The sequence below is a fragment of the Ambystoma mexicanum genome, chromosome 2q, assembly GCF_040938575.1.
Source record: "Ambystoma mexicanum isolate Mex_15411 chromosome 2q, UKY_AmexF1_1, whole genome shotgun sequence".
Lineage (NCBI taxonomy): Eukaryota > Metazoa > Chordata > Amphibia > Caudata > Ambystomatidae > Ambystoma > Ambystoma mexicanum.
This window is the reverse complement of record NC_090924.1, coordinates 238062017-238084863: the sequence shown is the minus strand read 5'-3', so window position 1 is coordinate 238084863 and position 22847 is coordinate 238062017. Positions and strand designations below refer to the sequence as shown.

General features: G+C 43.8%; 1 protein-coding gene across 1 annotated transcript in view; it reads right to left on the bottom strand.

The window, feature by feature from the left end:
- The window catches only part of BAIAP3 (BAI1 associated protein 3), a 2154334-nt gene that overhangs the window by 1555791 nt on the left and 575696 nt on the right, over window positions 1–22847 (bottom strand). The window contains exon 2 of the mRNA XM_069647200.1: window positions 260–400. Coding sequence (XP_069503301.1) covers window positions 260–396 — 137 coding nt within the window. The 5' untranslated portion in view covers window positions 397–400. The remainder of the gene's footprint in view (window positions 1–259; window positions 401–22847) is intronic.

The window sequence follows — 22847 nt, the reverse complement described above, 5'->3', positions numbered from 1 at the left end:
GAAAGCAACCCTGTGGGAGCTGGAGGTTGTTTGGCGGGAAACTGTTTCGACAGCTCACCTTCCTCAGATTTACACGGCGGCATTGGGCAACTTTGAGAATACACATAACCACGAACGAGTAAAGGCAAAGCAAACATGCAAACTTTGGCCCAAATCGCTAGGGAATCGGCAACTGGCATTCGGAGAGACAGTCCTGACTGGGGAAGTGTCAGCAGGTGATCTGAAGACAGCCCCCCCCACTCCCCGCGCATGCGCCTACCTGACAGCGCTTGTCACCCTGCCGGTCTCCTGAGCAGAGAGGCTGGATCCCGCCTCCGCTTTCCTGCGGAGCGACTGCCGGTTCTGCACCTGTCGGAGGACACTGCTCTTGATCTCCAGCAGCGTCGACATGGTCATTAGCCTGAAGAAGAGACAAACAAAACACAGACAGCGGTTCACTTTTTTGGCACTGGATCATAGCACAGCAAGGTTCGGGTGTATTGCACCCTTAATTCAGCCAATTACTGCTACTAAAGTAGATTTGGCGCCCAGCAAATGTGAGTTACTTTCGCTAATTGGTGTGCTTCTATGCTCATGAAGGAAAAAGTGGCACACTCAAATAATAACTCATTTGCACATACAATGAGTTCCAGGAAAGGGGTGCTGTGATAGCGAGGCTAATCTGGTACTCTGTGGTATAGCAGAAAAGGCTTGGGGAATCACTGTGTACATGATTTCTCTGAGGACATAGTCCATCTTCTGCAGGCAGCATATGTGGTGTAAACACATGCTATACACACAATACATGAAAGGCAATCTCCTTATACATAGGCAGAAGGCTATTTTTAGACAGGCAGGAGGGAAAAACGCCTAATATTGTACAGTGCTGGTGATCATAGTATGCCAGACAAACATCCCCCACAAGGGTTTGTCGAGCGACGATCATCCCGCTGGAATATTCTGAATACAGTGTGTCAAAAGCAGGGGAACTCTGGAGATTTCCCGGCAGGCCTCTGCACACTGGGCCTCTTTCGAGTGGTATTTCCAAATGTTCCCATAGGAAAATGGTTGGGCTTGCTTTAAATGTGTGATATGGGGTCACTTTGAAAATTATTTCCAGGGCCTCTTTTGGTTCCCTAGTGCCCCCCTGGTCAAAAGGTTCATTTTATGCAATAAATATCCAAAGATATTGGCTATAAAGCTACAGACGGTTCAGATAATCAAGGCATGCATTTCTGCCTGGCTCACCCCTGATATTTTCGAGTTATATCATATGGACGAGAATCTTCTTGGAAGAGTAAAATGGGTGAGTGAAATCTCAGATCCGTCGCTCAGGTCACAGAGATCTCACACCGCCAGGCAGCGGAGACGTCCACAGGCCAGACTGAGGTCGCAGGCTCAAGCTTCCGCCAGGTACTAGAGTTACCTGGCGATGACACACTCCTATAACGCTAGCAATGCTGAACATAATATTACTCCAAATGAGTTATGCAATAAGGTCTATAGCGTTAGAATGTCAGTGGGGGGACATTCCATTCTATTCTATTCTACAGATTTTGTATATAGCGCCAATTCGCCCGCAGGCCTCTGGGCGCTCACCAGACGGACAACAAAAAACAAAAATGTGAAATATGAGGAGATAAGATATAGAACTCAGTCGGGTTCTTCATCGGATATATACGTTTTTAGGCCTTTTTTAAATTGTGCGATGGAAGGAGTGGATCCGAGCAAACTAGGGAGTGAATTCCATGTCATGGGAGCCCAGCAATCAGAACTAACTCCTCCCATACACTTCAAGAAGAACCAGGGTTGGATCAGTAACATGTCTTTATTTGAACGCAGAGTGCGTCTGACAGGGGTTCTCTTAATCCGGGAGCAGAGATCAGGATGGAGCAGCCTTGGCCTTGCATTTGTACACTAAACATGAGGCTTTAAAATGTATTCTCTTTACAATAGGGAGCCAGTGCAATTTTCGACGTGCAGTCGAAATAGGAGTTCTTTGACTTAGCCCACAGACCGCTCTAACTGCTCCATTTTGAATAGTTTGGATTTTTATTTAAGATTCACCTGAGAAGTTCCGACCAGGAGGCTACTGCAGTAGTCTAATGTAGTATTAGTAGTGGCTGCTGCAATTAAAGCCCTATTCTTTTCAGACACATAGTGGCCGAATTTGCCATAAAAGATGCGTCATATGTGCACACGATCAACTCAGACATACATATTTTCTTTAAATGACAAGATACATTACGATCCATTTTGTCTTAAGAAATGTCATGTCAGCGTTAATCCAGTAAAACTAATTACCATGCTGCTATCTAGAGGTTGGCTAAAGCAAATCAAAAGAAGTGATGGCTGGAAGGTTTAGAATGCATCTTACCATCTGCCATGGCTCTGGGCAACCCTCCACACTATCGTTCTTCACCGGGCAAGCCATTACAGAATGGGGAAAGACCATATGCAAATCAAGTTTGGTCCCACCCCAAAAGGGGCAGTCCAGCCTGAACTGCTTGGTCACATCGCTTCTGCATGAGACCACAAGCATCACCACATGTTTCAGCCTTGTTGAGCCTCATCAGTAAGGAGTAGTGAGTCTCTAGGACCAGCAGGCACGGGACCCACGTCTGGGCATCACAGTGTTTTGGGGAAAGTAGAGATGCCTACATTGGAGCTAGGAATGGTGGTGTAAGTATAATTAATGCCAGGGCAGTCAGCTGCAGCAAAAAAATGTGTCATGGTGACCTTTACATTGCCATGTGGATTGGGGTGCCATTAAAAGAAATTCCATATTAGTGTTCGGCCAGATAAAGACAATGGGCATCATTCCGTGTCGGGCAGAAGGGGATACCGGGCACCGGTAAGGAGACCGGTGCTGGTAATACCCTACCGCCCGATTCCGAGGTCCCCTAACGGGAACCATAAGGGACGTGTGGTCGGGCCATACGTCCCTTACGGGTCCCGCTAAGGGACCAGGGCACAAATAACAGGCTTGCCATTCGCGAGCCCATTATTTGCGCCCTTCGCATTCCCATTGAGCCCTATGGGGGCTCAAATGGGAATGGGGAATGGTTGGTTCAATGGGGACTTACTGGTCCCTCTAGGGTCGGAATGGACCGGTTAAGTCCCCATTGAACCAAACCGGAGTCGGTACTGGTATGGGAGGCAGCCATGGAGCTAACTGCTCCATGGCTACTACCATACTAGGAATGACCCCCAGTAACATGCCAGTCTTACATTGTGCTTTTCTGGAGCAACACTGACGTTGGATTTTTAATGGAGCATCACAATTTGCCCAGGCAATATAAACAACTCTACATTTCACCAGAAAAGTGTGATGTTAGTCTAAAATGCCATACCAGTATTCTTTGTGCAAAACACATTCTCACGCTGACTGACAATCACACATTAGACAATTTCATTTGATAGGCCAATGGGGTAAGGATGCTACTGTCACATTTTCAGTAGTTCTCTGAAGGGCTGACAAGGCTTGCACAAATGTGCCAAAAATTGGCCTTCAAGGGGTCGGCTGTGGCAAAGTCAGTCACATACCAGATTAGACCACTAGACGGTAGAGGGGTCAGTTAATTTCTTGCTGGGCCTTTGGCTTTTGAGGCGGGGTCCAATGGGCTGCAGTCACTCCCATATCATAACCGTGTGTCTATGAGAACAATGGAGCTTGGACAGAATAAGACATGTGGTGTCGACAGCTTGTGAAACTGGTATCTTTAATGGTCAAGTGAGCAAGAAAAACACAGTTTAAAATCACAAGTGAAGGAAGAAATCATTAGCCAAGAATAGGACTTAAAACTAATCCAGAGGCACCATTCACTTACATTAATTTGCTCTATGTATTTGCACATTAGCAATGTTTAGATCCTGCTGTTCCATTCCCTATTGTAGACATAGCCAAATTGTAACCATATTAATTTGGACCCATGGTAATCGAAACAAAAATCAGGGTCCAGCAAAGACCCATTGCTTGCGAGGAAGACAGCAACATGAATTGCGCAAGGATCCTAGTAACCCGTGCTAAATGTATCTGATGTGTACCAGCCATAGAACAACGCACATTTGTACTCTGCTTCTTGAGTAAATCAGAAGCCACATGTGTCCATTATTCAACATTTGAGGTGCAGAAAGATCAACGCGGGGAAGACATTGTTCAACCATCACCGTAATTATACGGGTTACAATGTTTCAGTACAGTTGGTTCAATTACGAAAATAAATTAGCAGTGACAGTCACTTAATTGCACTTGGAATAAATTGTCACTTCCATTCAAACCATTGTCTTGTAGACAACAGAGGAGTTTGAAAAACACGATTTGCATCCGAGAGAGTGTTTAGCTCCGGCATGACTTCATATGCCCTGCTGTGTAAAAAACAAACTTTGTATGCTGTCTTGTCAAAGCTACACTGCATACATCAGGCAACCTTGTGATGAGACCATACCTTCAGATACAGAACACTGAAATGTTTATAATTTATAAAAATGCAACTTTGCAACTATCAGCAAAAATATGGGACCCTTAGGGATCAATAAAAGGCAACCCTCTGTCAATACTGCCAATGGCCATGACCCAAAGGTACAGCCATTAGAGGGTCTCCTTATTGTTGTTCCTATTCTTTCTTATTTAGGATCACTGCTCAAAATGTTACACTTGTGGAACCCCCCGTTTCTTTTTAAGAGGCCTGAACAAGAAAGCCAGCCACTCCAAAAATAAACAGCCACATGGTGCTGGCCACAGCCCAGGAGCTGAACATTTTTTTAGGGGTAGTAGGGCAGACCTCAGGAGTAGCAAGGGAGATCTGAAGGGTCACAACTGCAACCCTTAGCGACACCCACATGACGTCCCTGATATTGAGTCTTATCAGAAAGAGCCTGACGGATACTGCATGCAGTCACACTCACAGAGGTATACATGACCTCACTACATACACAAATATAACTTCAGGCTGCAGGTCCTTTACCACGCATATGCCATGCATCCTGTCTGATCTCTGCTGTGCAGGATAGAGATTTGCAATGACAGTGAACAGTGTTGCAAGGTAGTGGTCTGAAGTCTTGATAAATGCCTGTCTTGGGTTGCTTAATCTATGTATAAAGTAGCACTGCCCTGTAAGACAAATATAATGTTCTAGCGCACAAGGTTTGTATCTGGGGTAAATTGCATATCCACAATGCCTTGTTGGTGTGGCTCTGAACTAGAGATTAACTTCAAGTGATGGTTACTAGATGTCATTGCGGCATATATGACGTGGCTCAAATGGATTATTCTACTCTCACATTTTAGATGAAAGGGTTTTTTCAAGCCGTTTTAAACCCACCCTAACTTTACTGGTGTTAGCTAAACGTGCCCCAACGCTCCAACCTCTAGATCATTCAGACTATACAACATTGGTGATTGCTAATAAGGCTAAAACCAGGTACGTATTGGTCTGCAGTCTTGAGAAATGTCTGTCTTGGGTTAATTAAGCTATGTATAAAGTAGCACTGCCCTGTAAAACAGAGGCAATTTTCTGGAGCAAAAGGCTTGCATTTTGGCTAATTTGCATACCCACAATGCATTACTGATGTGGCTCTGAACAGGAGGTGAAAATCCAGTGACAGGTTTCCTAGAGATGTTGTTGTATGCGTGATTAGTCTCAAATGGATTATGCAAGAGCGACTGTGTAGCAACGATTAAGTTGGACAGCCCACAGGAAGAACACTTTTTCACATTCTTTTAACTTTGGCACTATCAATAAAACTGCACAATACCTTCTGAAAAAAATAGACCTGAATTCTTCTTTGTTGCTTTTCTGCTGAGGGAGCAAGGTTATAGGGGTTCCAAGGCAGCTTCTCCCATTCAAACTCCCATATGGAATATTTTTCCTAGCCTATAACTAAAACTGGTAGGTGAATTCACATCAAAGTGGCACGAGATGTTACATATGGTCCCACCCCTGATCTGGCATGGTTTAGTTAAAATCTTTCCAGTGCTTAAAAAACCTGATGAAAGCAATGTCGGCGGACTCAACAGATATGAACCCGGAAGTGAGATTGCCCGAAGCTAATCTGAAAGATGTATCCCTGGCCACCACCTTGGGTTCAAAGTCATTTCGAATGCGCATGTGCCAGCCCACTGTGGCATGTCATGACCCTGGGAAGGGCAAGCGAATACCCGAGAGGGATAGAATATAGCCTTTTGGTGAAATACAGTTACATTTTGTGCTACAAACATAACATACCTTTAGCTAATGCTTTCTCTAACTTTTAAGGATTGTCATGATACATGTCTTCCAGTCATGCTCCAGGCACCTTCTACCGTTCATTGCATCCAATGTGGTCACTGGGCCCCAGCGGTCATTTTGCCCGGTGTGCTGCCTTCTGCCTTTGGACAGGCCTCTAACTGTTCCATATCTCTTCCCTATAGGCATTTACTGCACATTCCCTGTGCTGCAAATTCCTGAGAGAAATTTCCCTCTCTGCTCACTCCCCTATCCCACCTAAAGCAGCTTCTTCAAAGTGTCGGACCCTTCAACCTCTCCACCCCACTTTTTCCTACTCTGAACCACCCATCCCACACTTACTCACATCTCTCAGCATGACACCGCATCCTTCTCCTCCGGCCCCTTCCAGTTCGTTCATTGTCATCCCTCCCACGCCGCCCACTCCCTGCCCACCTCCTGAGCACCAGCCGACCTGTGCTGCCTTTGCATCATGGTGGACACTAATGATGCAGAGGTGCTGTGCTAAAGACCTGAGCTGCAAAGGCAGCATGGGTAAGACTACCATCCCCTAAAACCTCCAGGACACTAAATATGCCACTGAGCATGCCCAGTTGCCATGCCCAGTGGATACCTTCCATTGGCTTTGCCTTTGTTCTTGCTCCGGACACCTCAAGAGGCCTGGTGTGTCCCTAGGCCTGGATTTTAGACATGCATATTCACAGCTTTTCCCAGTACATGGCCTTTGTCTATGGTCTCGGCACCCTATAGCCATCCACAATGTCATGTCCAGTGGCCATTTTGTTAGAGGCACAGCCTCCTTCCGCAATACCCCAGTTCCACAGAATACTGCTAGCCTTGTAGACCTGAAAAGACACTTAATGTGGTAATTGGCAAGACCTGCGGCCATGCCCTTTCATTGGTAATGGCAACTCCAGTGGCCGTTCTGGGGCCACCCTAGCCTCACCAACCTAGTCATCTTCCAGATGTAGCTAGTGGGCATGGCCTGCTGTAATTTCGAGTAGCCATATTGTTAGGGTACAGCTTTTGGCCATGCTGAGGGCACCCCAGAGGTCATGGCAGAATGGTGGGCTACCACTAGCTCCAGTATGTTGTCTGCAGGTTCACAAATGATCCACAGGTTTGGGCAGGTCCGATGATATTTTGAACCCTCAGGGTATCTTCTTCATCTTATCAACAGGTCACCCATACGGTTCAAATCATGAGCGTTGGAATATGGCTAGGAAATGGGAAACTAAAGACCCTAGTGTTCTCTAATAAGCCGTTTTCATGTGGAACCCATGTCCAGGGTCCACAATCCCTGAAATACAGTAGGCTCCTTTATGTTTTGTTGCCAGATTGCACCTTGACGTTTCCCTATCACCCTCCCCAAGAATTGCAGGAAGCCCCAGAGTGCTGCAAAATGCCAATTTGCAAGTTTTGGCAGCATGCATTCTGGATGACCCTGCGAAAAACCTACAGTTCATGATAAGGGCCATTCACAACATGTATGTAGCCCCACAGAAATCTGATTGGCTGTTGTTTCAACTAGCCAATCTGTTTGCCCCTTGCCAAATTTGTAGAGCTATCCCTTGGCAACAAACACAAATTGTCCAGTCAAGAAACTGAGCATGGTCTGGCGGGTCAGAGGACTGAGCCCAGGACCCATAATTCATATAATGACAAATCGTTGGATAAACAATCAAAAGTTCCACTTTCTGGGCAAGACTAGAGACTACAGGTTGTCCAGAATGTTTGTCAAGAACCTGTCCAGCAGTCATTGGGCCTCAATCCGACTGTGGCGGCCACGGAATGAACGGTGCCGGTAAGGGACCGGCACCGTTCATTCCAGGCCGCCACATTACGAGTTCTGCTGTGGGTCCCGCTCTGTATGCCTGACCAGACCAGACGTGCAGAGCGGGACCCGCTAGCAATCCAGGATGCTAACAACGGGCCCGTTGTAGCATCCTCCCCATTCCCATTGAGCCCTATGGGGGCTCAAATAGGAATGGGGATGTACCGGGTCCGGGTCCTGTGAAACAGAGTTACCGGTCCCTCCAAGGTCGGAATGGCCCGGTAAGACCCCTTTTGCAGGACCCGGACCCGAGTTTGGAGTTTGGAGTTTCTTGTATCCATGATAGGTTAAATTCTGGACCTCATCAGCCTTCTGGGATAGGTTAGTACCATTAGCCTTCCCTTACCTTACTTTTAGCCTCACTCTACTTAAGCAATGATTCAAATGAATGTCCATTTGAATTCCCCACAGGATCAGAATTAAGGAAATTACCATTTCTCGTAGCTCACCATATATAGGAACAGAGAAGCCCCTACCCTGAAGATGGATCTTTGATCCGAAACGCGTCGGTTATTTGTTAAAATTCTAAAGGGTTTCCCTGGAGGGAGCTAACCACTCCAAGAGTTAATTGCTTGAATAAGTCAGGCATAAGAATCAAAATTACTACATTCCTATTTTGATGCTTACTTTCTGTTTGATGTTTTGATATATTGTTACAAAAAGATTAACCATGTTGGTATCTGCTATTTGATTTTGATATTGATTTTGTTTAAGACTAGAGAATTAAAAGGAAAAGATTCTCTAACAATTGTGTTGGGGACTGGTTCTATTTGAATGAGATACACTGTTCAGTTAAAGAGCTGTGATGAAGCGTACAAGATAACCTACTCAGTACGAGTATTCACAAATGTATAAGCGCAAATCCAAGCCCTTATAGGCTAAAGTCTTCAAGCATCAATGAATTAACATTGGGAATTTTGTCCCATTAGGAGTGCATTTGTGCCTACTGGGTAGTAATACACAGGTCTGTTTTCCGAGTTTGGAGGTAGCCATGCCAGTAATGATGGCATGGCTGCCTCCAAACTCGTAATGAAGCCCATTGTTGTAGATGGGAGCAATATTTGCTCTATGAAGAGTTAAATGGAAAGGTTTTGGAAGCCCATGAACTTTGCTGGCCTGGGCGATAGCCAATCATTCGTTATGGCTACGTCGGATTTTGCATAGGAAGAGCATAAGAAGAGCTCTTTTTTAGACACTCATAATGCTGGGGCCGTTGGCGAGTCCTAAGCAAAACATTCAAAGGAAAAGATACAGTATTTGTATTTGTATTTGTATTTGTTTATTTATAACGCACAGACCATCAGGCCCGGGGGCATCAGGGCGCAATTTGTACAGGGTTGCAAGAAAAGAACATACAGGCAGATAGATTACAATAAAAGTATACCAATACAACATAATAACAATCTTAATAATTACATATATTACACATGGTACAGTGTCCCTAGGCTCCGCAGTGGAAGTATCCCTGAGGTAGTTGGGAAGGTAGCAGACCGGAAATCGTGCTGAGGAACAGGCGGGCTGAGTAAGTAGGACAGATGTCTAACACAACTATTGCTGGTCAAAGAGCCAAGATTTGGTTTTATTCTTGAAGGTGGTGAAGGAGTCTTCAGCTCTGATGGCAGCGGGGAGGGTGTTCCAAAGTTTGGAGGCTAGGACAGGGAAGCTAGTGCCTCCTGCTTTTTGGAGCTTAAACCTAGGGATAGTAAGGCAGTGAGTCTGAGCAGTTCTTAGTGGACGGGCAGTGGAGTGGCGCGAAAGCCGACTGCAGAGATAGATCGGAGCCTTGTTGGCTAGGCATTTGTGCGTGAGGGCAAACGTTTTTAGGGAAATTCTCTGCTTCACGGGTAACCACCTGAGGCTCGTTCTGGCTTCTGAGATGTGGTGGTTACGAGGGATGTTCAGGGCCGCTCGAATTGCATTGTTCTGGGTGGTTTGGAGTTTGGACAGGTTTTCTTGGCTGGTGCCTAAGTATAGAGCACTGCAGTAATCTATTTTTGCCATGATAAGTGTTCTCGCTAGTGTGACGCTATTGTGGGTGGTGAGGAATGGTCTGCAGGCTGAAATGAGTTTGCACGTGTAGGCAGAGGTGGACCTGACTGCATTAGTTTGTCTTGACAAGGATAAGGTGGAATCCAGGTAAAAGCCTAGTGTTTTAGTGTCTTTCGTGACTTGTATGGAGTTGCCGTCTATGATGAATGACTGATAGGATGGCTCAAGTTTGCTCAGGCGTTGTGATGTACCCAGGATAAGTAGCTCCGTCTTATCGTCGTTCAGACATAGCTGGTGCGGGGCCATCCAGGCTTGGATGACCAAGTAGATGTCATTGAGGACCTTGGTGTCAGCAAGATAATCACCAGAGATGGGAATGAGTATCTGGGTGTCATCCGCATAGTTGGTGTAGGAGACACCCAGATAATCAAGCACATCAAAGAGTGGTTTCGTAAAGATATTGTAAAGAGTAGGTGACACGCAAGAACCCTGAGGAACACCGCAATGAATAGGGGAGGGATCTGCGGCAGCGGAAGGTGCAAAGACCCTCATAGATCTGTTGCTCAGGAAGGATTTGATCCAGGCCGCTGCGGAGGGAGAGAAGTTGGCAGCAGAGTGGAGGTGCCTGCAAAGGATCTGGTGGTTAACCAAATCAAATGCGGCGGAAAGGTCGAGGAGTAATAGCATTGCTAATTTGCTCTTGTCCTTCAGGACTTCGATCTGGGTTTTTAGGTCTAATAGAGCCGTTTCGGTCCCATGTCTGTGCCGAAATCCGGATTGTCGTAGACCTAACAGATTGTTTGATTCAAGGTAGTTTTGGATCTGCAGGTAAGATGCACGGTCCAATATCTTCAGCAGAAATGGTACTGTAGTAATAGGTCGGAAGTTCGTGGGTATGCTTGGGTCAAGGGAAGGTTTTCTTAGTAGCGGGATCACCCAGGCATCTTTGAGGTTGTCCGGGACAATACCTGTTTCAAAGGATGAGTTAATGAAGGCTGTAATGAATGGGGCTAAGTCATGGGCGGAGTCCTTAATGATGGGAGCTGGGCACGGGTCACCTTGGCAGTTGGATGGTTTCATCCTGAGGATGATGTTTTCTAATTCGGTGACAGTGAGCGGTGCGAAGGTGAAAGGTTTGATGTTGGCAGAGTTGGAGAGGGTGGGCCTAGTAGGGGAGAGTGAGCGGTTGTCACGCCTCAGGCAGTCCTACTTTTCTTTTATTTTAGATTGGAGCATAGCGATTTTGTTTAGGAGGGCTGCTTGAATGCTAGCACACCATTTGCTGTCTTTAGTGCAAGTGTCTGGCGGGGAGACTGGGGTTTCGAGCTCTTTTAGGACTCTAAAGAGTTCCTTGGAATTAGAGTCGGCTTGCATGATACGATTATTAAGCGATTCTTTTTTAGCAATGATGATGGCGTCTTTATAAGTGAGGGAGGCGAGGAGGAAGCCGTCTTTATGCTCATCAGATGGGTGGCTTTTCCAACGGTTTTCCGCGCAGCATTTGGCTTTGCGGAGGATTCTTAGCTGTGGAGTGAACCATGAGTTGAGATGTGCTCGTGGTTTAGCCTTCCTAGGTTTGATTGGTGCTATAGTGTCAATAGCCGTGAGCATCGTTTGGTTGTAGATGTCTGCTAGGGAGGTGGGATCAGAGCAGCCGTTGGTCGCCGCATTAAGAGAGGGGAGTAACAGTGGGAGGAGTTGTTCTCTTGTTATATTTTTTTTATTGCGGGTGGGGAGGGCTGGGGCTATGGGTGTTGGGGCTCGCGGGGTAGCTTCAATGTTAAATGTTATGATGTGATGGTCAGACCATAAGCATGGGGAGTTATTGAGGACCTGGATGTTGCAATTAGAACCAGCTAACCAATTGATGGTCCTGCCTTTGATATGGGTCGGTTCTTGTATGTACAAGGTGAGGCCAAGGTCAGTAAGAGCATACTCCAGATCAGTTGCTACAGGATCCTTAGGGTCGCCGCGACCTAGATTGAAATCACCTAAGATTATTGTTTGGGAGTTGTTTTTTGTTTTGTCAAGAAGAAGAGTGGAAATTTCACTGACAAAGGTGGGTGCCGGGACTGGGGGCCTGTAGATAAGGTGAAGGGTGGCCGTTTGGTTAGGTGTTAGTAGTAATTTGATTGTCAGCAGTTCAGCTGATTCAAGTTTGGAGTCGGATACCACTCTTAGGTCAAGGGAGTTTTTATGGAAGAATGCCACGCCGCCACCTCTAGTATGGGCAGCGGAGCGGTCACAGCGTGTGATGCCACAGTCAGGCGGTAAGGCCAAGGATAGAGAAGGGCCAGCGGCGGCATGTAGCCAGATTTCGGATATGGCAATGAAGTCAAGGTCGGCAGTGGTGATAAGGTCAGCTATGTCAAGAGCGTGTGCTGTGAGAGATCTAGCATTGATAAGGGCACCCTTGAACACAGGCAATTTAACCCCTGTGGTCTTAGTATTGCAAGTGGCGGTGGGCGAAGGCGGGCTGGGTGGTGTGCATGGGGCTTGCTTAGTGGTGTTGGTGTGGGAAGGACGAATACGGAATCTGGTGCCTAGTCTCTTGTTCCTGAGAGTGAGGGGGCAAGGTTGGTTAGGAGTTGGTTTCGTGGCAAAGTGTTTGAGCCAGAGAGCTGGGTCATTAAGATATTGGTTAATCTGGTTGCAGGGGTGGTGAGCGTCAACTGTAGTTGCTGAAGGACTCGTTGAGGGTGTCAAAGTCATGGTGGGTGACGCTGGGTCACGTAGGTAAGGGCAGGCCAGGTTATTAACCTCAAAGGTAGGAGTGGTTGACTTGGGTGGTTGAGTGAATAGGGCAAGGTGTGTGGCAAGGAGATAGTGCAGTAGAAGGCGCACGCTGATGTGCATGATGGTGGTGCTGGCTGCCAGAATAGGTTCCCTATGAGCTTGTTGACAGGGACAAGATATGGTCTCCTTGAGTGGGACTGGTGAGATAATGGAAGGGAGTGAGGATGCTATGGTATGGCTTGAAGCCTGGGCACCTATATAGGGATAACCCAATGGCTGGAATGCACAGGTCAGGGCAGCCCTAGATTAGCGTAATCACAGCCTGTCGCCCAGGGCAGTGGTACACCTAGATTAGACGTGACCCAAGTCAGGCACGGCACAATACAATTTGAAGCGCCCTTAAGGCACAACACCGTTGAAGTGGTCAGTGGGCTACCATAGGGTACATTACAATTGAAATGGTCTGTAAGCGACCTTAAGGCAAAACACAATTGAAATGGTCTGTAAGCGACCTTAAGGCACAACACAATTAAAATGGTCTGTAAGCGACCTTAAGGCACAACACAATTGAAATGGTCTTTAAACGACCTTAAGGCACAACACAATTGAAATGGTCTGTAAGCGACCTTAAGGCACAACACAATTGAAATGGTCTGTAAGCGACCAGTAAAGTTTGAATTCTTCTTCTTCTATAAAGCTTCAGGAAGATCTGTCCATGAAGGACACATGTTTAGGGCAGAGGGGAAAAACATGCATTTCCCTCAAAAATATACAGGGGGACATATTCCTGGTGCATCAATAAAAAGGAGCAGGCCCATTCTGGACGCGCATCTGACTGCGCTCATTCAAATGCCCTTTTTCACCCCTTTGCGCCTATAAGGTGGCATTTCTGGGCAATTATAAGGACATCCCGGATTCACAAATGGGATGTGCTTTTAAATGTTCAGAAATGAGGGTCATCCCCCGCCCCTGTGAGAACATGCACAGGGGTTGCGAGCAAATCACAACATTGTCATTTGTGAGCCTGTCATGATTTTGGTTTTTCAGTGTTAAACCGCGCCTATCACACCTGCATTTCCATTCCCCAAACAGAGATGGAAATTCTTTTTTCATTTTTCTTTAGCATGTCACTCTATGAACTGTGCTCCCCCAAACCCTGTGGTGCCGGAACCTGTCATGAGAATAAGGTGACCTGAGCATTTCTTAAAGTAGCAGAACTGAAATGCGTGCACACTCTGCGCTCTTTTCATTTGTGCTTGGGGCTCTGTCCAAAGAGTTCAAGCCAAGACTGCGCAATGACTGTGCATCTGCTCTGACTCGCAACCCATTCTGATGAAAATCAATGCAGTAAGTTCTTTTAAAAAAGTAGCCAAGCTCCCGTTAAAGATATCTTTGCCCGTCACCATTTTTCCTGGGAAAAGAGATCTTGAGACGACATAACAGGCAATCTGTTAAAAAGGTTCTTTTTTTCCTTGCTGGGTCCTCACTAAATGCTACTGGTGCTGAAAATGGGGCAGTTCATTGGGACACCACTAGGGCGCCGGTATTGGGCCTCATTATGACTTAAGCCATAGCCATGCCGGTAAATACCGTCAGCCGGTATTGCCGGAGTCATGAATTTAACAGCACCCGGCAATGGGGACTTACCAGGACATTCCAGCCCCGCCAGATTAGGTAAATGCCCATTGCCGGGTGCCCGGTAATAATTACTCCTCAATACCATTTGAGTCCCATTGGACTCAATGGGAATGGGGAGGCCGGATGCACCGGCATCATTCATGAATGGTGCCGGTGCATCCGGCATGGTCTGCCCGCGGGTGCCGGTCCGCCTGCCAGGTCAGACCTGGTGGGCGGTAAGGCACCCGCGAGCAGAACTCGTAGTTTGCCGGTCTGGCAATAACGGTACCAGCGAGGTTACCAGTACCGTTGTTACCGGACCGCCAAGCTTATAACGAGGCTGTGTGGCAACTAGGGACCTTCCCCCGCCCTCACAATGCCACCCATGCACTCTACTCACAGGAGGTAGGGCTAAAGCGCCACACATGAGCCAAAATGAAGGGCACTAAAGTGTCATAAGGTTCAAGATGGAAACAAACAGACAGCGCGCTCCCTACTTGCACTGCAATAGAAGTGATATTTATCGCTTTTAAGTAGTGCTGAAGACTAGAAAACAGAGGGGACTCTCCTGCTGCGTCACAGGGATACAGGTCTAAATCACAAAGGTCGAGTCATTAAGGCCATCAAGCAATACGCGGCAAGTCTACTTTTCTCTGAAATGGAGCAATTCGTTTAAAAAAAAAAAAAAGACGTACATTACTGCGGCGGTGCACTCTTTATTGCACTTAGTACTAGAGGAGAAACAAGTGTTTGAAGTTTATCAAAGCCTCAGATACCTATTTTCTCCCTCCGCGCTCCGGGCACGGCCTAATGACGTTGCGTCCTGCCGGGCTGCACCTCATTAACGCCTGCTCGGGCATAACCGCGACGTATCTATCGCTGAAGACGGGAGCAGAACCAATCGAATCACACAAATAGCATTCTAAATGGCGATGCAGCTCGAAAAGAACGTAATATAGCAGTGCACATATCTTTTAAATGCATTGGTGTTTTGTGCTGCGTCGCAGCTTGCACCCACCAGGAATACGGGTGGGTCGGTGGGATGGAGGAGAGGGCAGTGCTTGAGGATATAGCCCTGTGGTGGAAGCGAAGGCCAATGTATAAGGCAAAAAGGTGACTTTGAGTTAAGGAAGCACAGATTGCAGAGCAGCAGAAATTCTGTAACATTATACATCGTCCTATTGCAGGGAACTGAGCAAGATCACAGACATAAGACCTGTCCACACATCTTCGGGGGAAGGAAACATTACTGCAGAGAGACCCTCGCTCCTCACTGGATTGCATGATGTCACAGACAACCTATCCCACATCCGTATCTTGAGTCTTAAAAAGATTTCAGTGAGTGTTCTGGGGAGTGTTTACATGATTTGTGGGTGGGCGGTAGAGTGAATTGTGTGTGGAGGGGCTGTGCACTGAGCATTGTGTGAGCAAAGAAGGCCAGCACACTAATTGAACGCCATGTTTATTTAGTAGGCAGCAAAATGTGAAGCACTGTGAAAAGAAAGTGCATATTGTAGACAGGGATGGCAAAGTACTGGCAGAACATCATGTGCACTTATTAGGAAGGGTAGAAGGCCAATTCTTGGTTTTTGGTGGAGAAGATAAAACCATTGAGAACCCTACACAGATTTGGCAGGAAGAGAAGGGCACAGCACTGAGAGAATACCACATGCATTTAGTAAGCATAGGAAAATGCCAAAGAACATGGAACCTTAAATGCATTTAGTAGAGAGTGGAGGGTAAATCACAGAGGCTCTCGTGTGCTTTTAGTAGGCTGAGGTCAATGGCACTAAAACAGAACTTGCATTTAGTTAATAGAGATGACCATAGGACTGACACATATCCATTTAGGAGGCAGAGGAGAAAAGCAAAGCACTGACGGAACATGCACTGTATTTTGTAGGTGGTAGGGAAGGCTAAAGCACTGAGACTACATGCACATTTAGTAGGAAGAAGATAAGGTCAAAGCTCTGAGAGCAACCACATGCATTTAGTAGCAGAGGAGAAGGGGAAATGATAAAAAAAACAAATATGCATTTAGTAGGCAGAGCAGGCCAACATACTGGGAGCACCCCATATGCATTTAGTAGGTGGGGAAGGGGCAATTACCAGAGAGAGCCCCATGTGTACGTAGTATGCAGATGTAGTAGACAGCAGAGAAGACCAAAGCTCAGGCATCACCCCATGCATTTAGTTGGCAACCTAGAGGGACACAGTACTGAAAAACATGCATTCATGTATGCAGGGGAAGACAATCAACATGTCTGAATCTGCTGCTGTGTGGGGAAGGGGTAGTGGTTGGGGAAGGAACATATCTGTTGGCCATTGTTTACCTGCTAGAGCAGCAGCTGTTTGCACTGGAGAAGGAGGGGCAGTAGGTGGGTATCTCTTCTGGCCAAGCCTGTCAATTGGTCACTGCAAATCCCTTCCGCTCCAAGGAACAAGGGCATTTGCATCGCAAGAATCTGAGGCATATGTCAGAAGTGAAAGTGAACATACAGTGCATTTGGACATGCATCAGGGGCCAAGGGATGGAGAGTCAAATGAGGAAGATGAACTCCCACCAACCAGGGTGCAATAGGCAGAAGAGATTCCTTCAGGTGTGTGGAAGCTGAGCGATGATACAAGCGAGACAAAGCAACATAATGCAAAACCAAGCTGTTCTTTGAAGGTAGTATGAGTATGGGGTTGGTAAAAGTCCTATAGGGTCTTGGGGAAATGACTAAAATCTCGACAGAGAATGGCTATGGAAATTATGTCAGGGACGGGCCAAAACCAAGCGAGGGGTGGAGGTGTTCTCAACCTTGAATGCAGTGTTTACCTCGTCAAGAATCCAGCTAAACTCTTAATCAGTCCTTGTCCCTCCACAGACAGCTTAAGCTATCCAAAAAGAAAGTTTTAAATGAGATGGACAACCAAATGTCTTAAAACCTAATCCAGAGTAAGACTATTATCTTTCACGCTAATGCTAATCTAAGCAACGCAAAGTTCCAGAGAACAGAAGAGTCGCAACCTATCACCACAGTGTCCTGCCCTAGTAAAAAATAAACCAAAAAAAGAATAAGCCCTCAGTCTTCCTTCGTAGGGAGCACTCACAACACTGAAGGGTCATCTCAGTTGATTGGCACTTTCTCAGGTGTCTGGTTCCTCCTTATCAGGCTTCTGTCCCATTTTCCAGGTTTCGCCTGGTGCTCTCTCAACAGGTTTCTCTGTCCTAGTTTGGAGGATTTCCTAGCATTCTCTACACTACTTCTTGATGTTACTTCTGTTGGATCCCTCTTCTGCTGGAAGAAGGGCAGAGTGAGCAAATCATGATCACTAGTGTCTTTTACTTTTATTTGGAAACTGATGCATTTGTCAAACATGTCTTTTGACAAGAAAAGGTAGTCAATTGTTGAACCCCGAGTACCACAAGACCAAGTTAGTGCGGGGGATATTACCCTTGATGTTTCCGTTGGCCATATGTAAATTCCACTCAGTCAAGAAAGAGAGCCAATGATTTCCATTGAGAGTTGGCATTTTAACTGTGTGATGTTTTCCATTTGGTTGAATACATTGGGAATTCAGGTCACGTGTCAAGATTATACTGGTTGACCCATATGTCATTTCGATTTGAGTGAGTATATCTCCCAATGATGTTAAGAATTCCATAAGAGGGGAATGTGAGGGGCTCCAGTTTATGTTAATTATAATCTGAATGCTGATGTGTTGCTAGCATTCAAATGGGTTTTTATAGCCAGTATTCCTGAGACATCACAACAGATCAATTCAGATGAGGACATAATAGAATTCTGTACTGAAATTAAGAGCCCTCCAGAGGGCATTCCCTTGTCTTGAGTTGGTGCTGGTTGGTTCATGATTGTGAAACCATCTACATGAAATCCTGAGACTAACCATGTCTCTTGGAAGGCTTTTATATCATAGTTGTTGAAGATCTCATTTCTAGTTGCTACCCCACTCCTACTATTAGTAAACATTCAAACTACATATAATTTTCCTAGAAACTGAGAAGGAGAACACATATCATGACTGGTTGTAAAAATGTGTGGCTGATTGGAGATAGTTGTCTCTTTTGGCTACTGACTTTTTGTGAGAAACTAAATATTGGCATGGACTTGGGTTTGACTGATTTTAGAATTAAATGCTTTGGAATGTGGGGAATGCGGTTCTACATGTCTAATATGTATGGAGATGATGGAGTATACCTAACTGAAAAAGGAAATATGCTGTTTCTTGAAAACATGAAAGCAGTACTCCAAAAGTGCTACAATACTACACTCAATGTACCCCAGAACAGTCCATTTAAGGACTACCTATTAAGTACACACGCAGACATATAGAAGAAAGTAATGTAGTTGGTGTTTGAATGCACCAATTGATGAAAATAATTAAACAAACAAGTAACACTTTATGCTTGTATTCTAACTTGACCTTTAATATTAGGCTCATATGGTAACATCTTCCAAAGTGGAAATAATCTTTTTAGTTTCCTCTTTCGCTTCGAAGCAATTTTAATCTTCACCTCAAATACTCTTGCATTTAGTCTTTATTTTTGTTCATATTATATCTTCCAAAATGAAATTTAACTTCTCAGTTTTCTCATTGATTATTGATTATATTTCCTCTTCAACCTCTACACATGTTTCGCCACCTTGTATGGAAGATCTTCGGGAGCATTTTACTTCATTCATTATTTTTCAAATTCTATTAGAAATGGAACAGGTTACTGAAAGAACATTCAGTAATTTGTTCTAAATTAAAGGGAAATATTAATATAAAAATATTAAGATATTAATCCAAATTGGTTTGTTAAATTCTTAAATTGTAAAATGATCACTCATTGTTCTCTTACTACATCTGAGTGTACAGTTTTTATATGTATTTAAAAATAGGACACTAAGTTATGCCAGAATCAATATCATATATTGTATTACATGACACAAAGTGTGATTTAAAAAAAATATATTTGTTCTGCATCCGGAAGCAATTTAAAATGCAGAGTTAAAATGTGTAATTTACTAGCTTTAGCAACAAAAAAAAATGTCATGCAGTGTGACAAACTATCACTTCAAAATGTATCATGCCTCCCTTTATCTGTTTTGGTTCATTGAGTAGGAGTAGTCCTTATATCTTTTATAGACTTTTTGATCCCTCTCAATATCGAGGGAAGTCAGGTATATAATTATTCTTCTGAAATCTGGCAAGTAAATGCAAGTACAATAGTTTTCAGGTGCCTACTATTAAACATGATTTCAAACTAGTTGTGTTAGTTCTTCCCTTCAGCGCTTACCTTAGATATTCTTTTTTCCGTATACAATTGCCAAGTGCAACCATTTTGCCATTCTGTGTGGCTTTCCAATATCCAAAATGGCAGCTCTTTTTTATATTTAGCATATTTTCATCACACTTCACATTGCGTGTGATGACATTATCATGAATCATTGCTGGTAGACATTTCAGTACTGATTTATCCGCTTTTCATCTTCCATCTTTATTTTATATATCCATTTAGAAATATTGACTGACTGTTCATTTTTATACTGTCAATTTTCAAAGGGGAAGAAGAGGAAGGAAAACAGCCAAAACATGGACATATTTCTATATTCATTATATCCTTCTGATATAAAGCCATGATACGCCTTTAGCACTATATCTCACCAATAAAGGCGTTGATAAAATAACAATAGTTTCTTATTTCATTATATATGTATGTGGTGAATATTAATGGTTGTTATTAATGATTATTCTTAAGTTTCCTTTTTATCAGGATAACTGCCATTTCATTTGGGGTATAGTTATTAGGTTAGCCCTATTATTTTGATGTGCATTCAGTTCCCAATTCTTTTCATTTTTTCACTATTTGTTCAATATCAAAAAATTACAATATTATACAATACTCACGACAAACATCATTTCATCAATTTCAGAATATTACAGTATTTTGCAATGTCAACATGCAATATTTAATGCCTTATATTTTCACTTTTTGATTCATTCAGATTCACATTATTGTGAATAATCTTTCTTCTGAAGGGTTTTATCTAGTTTCGGATAGGTCTATCTTTTGGGGACAAATCAAAGTTATGACCAGAATCTATTATTCCGGTTGAGTCCAGTGAAGCATGTGTCCATGTATGTAATACACTTTGCTTCTTCTTGTCGCAATCTTAGTTCTCAATTTCATCCTCTTTTCAATGTTTGGATAGTGGCCAGACCGATGAATTTCAAATGTTCAATTGGTTGTCCCAAATGCTCCTTCTGATGCTGCATAGTCATTGGGTATTTCTAATCTCCATTTTTTTTGGCTCGCACCTGTTCCATAATCCTAATCTTTAAATTTCTCATTGTGCTGCCAATTTACCATTTTTGGCAGTGGCATTTTATGCCATAAACAACATATTTTGCATTACAATTTATAAATCTTTTTATTTCTTGCATTTTGCCATTATTGCAGTATTGTCTTCTCATTGTCCATAATTTGAAGGGAATTGCCAATGTGAATGTAGGGGTCCTTCTGCTTTTGGTTTATCTAATTCAAGAAAGCCTGTACTGATACTTGTTTTCAGCGTTGCAGCTTTCCTAAAGGCAATTGTTGGTTTCTCCTCCAGATATTTGGGTATTGTTCTAAGTGAAGAATATGTCAATGCTTTTTCAAGATTTTTCTCAGTTGGAAATGTTCCATGCTATATGTAGTGATCACGTGTGGTTTATGTTCTTTTTGGGCTAGATCAGTTTTGATCGGTTTGTCAATTAGAAACAATGTTCTATCTTTAGTTGCTGCTATTTTCTCCGCTGTCTGTAGTGGAAGATTTGAATATCCTCTTTTTTTTAAATTGTCCATACTCCTCTGCACATGTTTTAAGTATTCTTCTTCCGTTCTACAATTTCTCTATATCCGGAGAAATTCACCATATGGAACATTCTTGATTATATGTATTGGGTGATTACTTTTCACATGTAATATGATGTTTCAAGCTGTTGTAGTTCTAATTTCATCCTCTTGAACATACATTTGAAGATCTAGAAAATGTATTTTCTCTTTACTATATTGCATGGTGAGCTTGATATTATAGTCATGTTTTAGGCACTCCATGTATTCTTTCAGTGATATTTAGTCTCTGTTCCAGATTAGCAGAATGTCATCAATATACCACTCCCTATAGACTATATTGTCTTTTTCAGTGAAGGCTGGATGAACTCATGCATATTCTAATTCAAAATTCCCCATGAATAGATTAGCATATTCTGGAGCATATTTTGATCCCGTTGCTGTTCCTTGCTTCTGGCAATATATTTGGTCATTAAAGATGACATTTTTATTGTTAAGTGAAAACTTCAACATTTCTAGTATCATCCTATTCTGTTCAAAATACGAAACTGACCGAGATTTGAGAAAATATTTAGCAGTTTTAATTCCTGTATCATGTTCAATGGATGTGTATAATGAGGTTACATTCATTGTCACTAATAGATAGTTGTCTTGCAACATTATTGCTTCTTTCTGTTAGATAACATGTTTAACAGACATAGAATAACATATAAAACCTTTTTTAAAATAATTTTTTGATAGCCGTGGCAATGCCCTCCCCGCCCCCTACCTGGCTTGGAACTATCCCTTGTAGTTGCAGGTACATTTCTCTTGTTTATCCGCTCAAAATCACATATTGAAAAGGTTTCAAAGTTTAAATGACACAGGGGTAGAGGTGATTACATGGAATCAGAAATACATGTACAATTGTGTGGTGTAACATGCACAAAATTACATGATTACTACACAGAAATGTGTGTACTAATAGCCGCGGCTACAAGCAGGCATTCATACCCGTGGATACACAAACCCGCCAACATACACAATGTCCCATTGGCTTGCTGATACCCGTGGCTATAGTAGTCCCTCAGAGGTTTCAACATTTCATTGGCTGGACTTTAGCTCGGCTATAGAAAAAATAGTCAACAGAGAACATTTTCATTTTCAATAATATTTCATAACTTCTATGGGTGGCTCTTAAAAATGGTTTGTGTTTTTATGGCAATATATAACCCAAAAATATTGGTTCAAACAGACAAATACTCCTCTCCTTTATTACAATTAAAAAATCCTTCAAAATGTCTCGGTGCTCTTTCCTTAGATTACTAATTATTTTTCTTTTCCCAAAGAGAAAAGATCCTGTGCTCCCTGTCAAAAATATATCTCCACAATTTGCGCACAAACCTCTCATTTCAAATATTCAATCTAAAGTAATGTTATAGAACCAGAAAAACATATTAAGCCAATGATTTTGATACACGACACCTATTTCCTCACCATCACTATTAGTCTGATTCTCAAAATGCTCTATTCCTCCACAATCTCCCGAGCAATGAGATTCATCATCCGCCACTCCACATAATGGGCCTCATTACGACCCTGACGGAGGACCATGGTGCAATTTGCACCATGGTCCATGGCGCAAAGCTGCCAACTC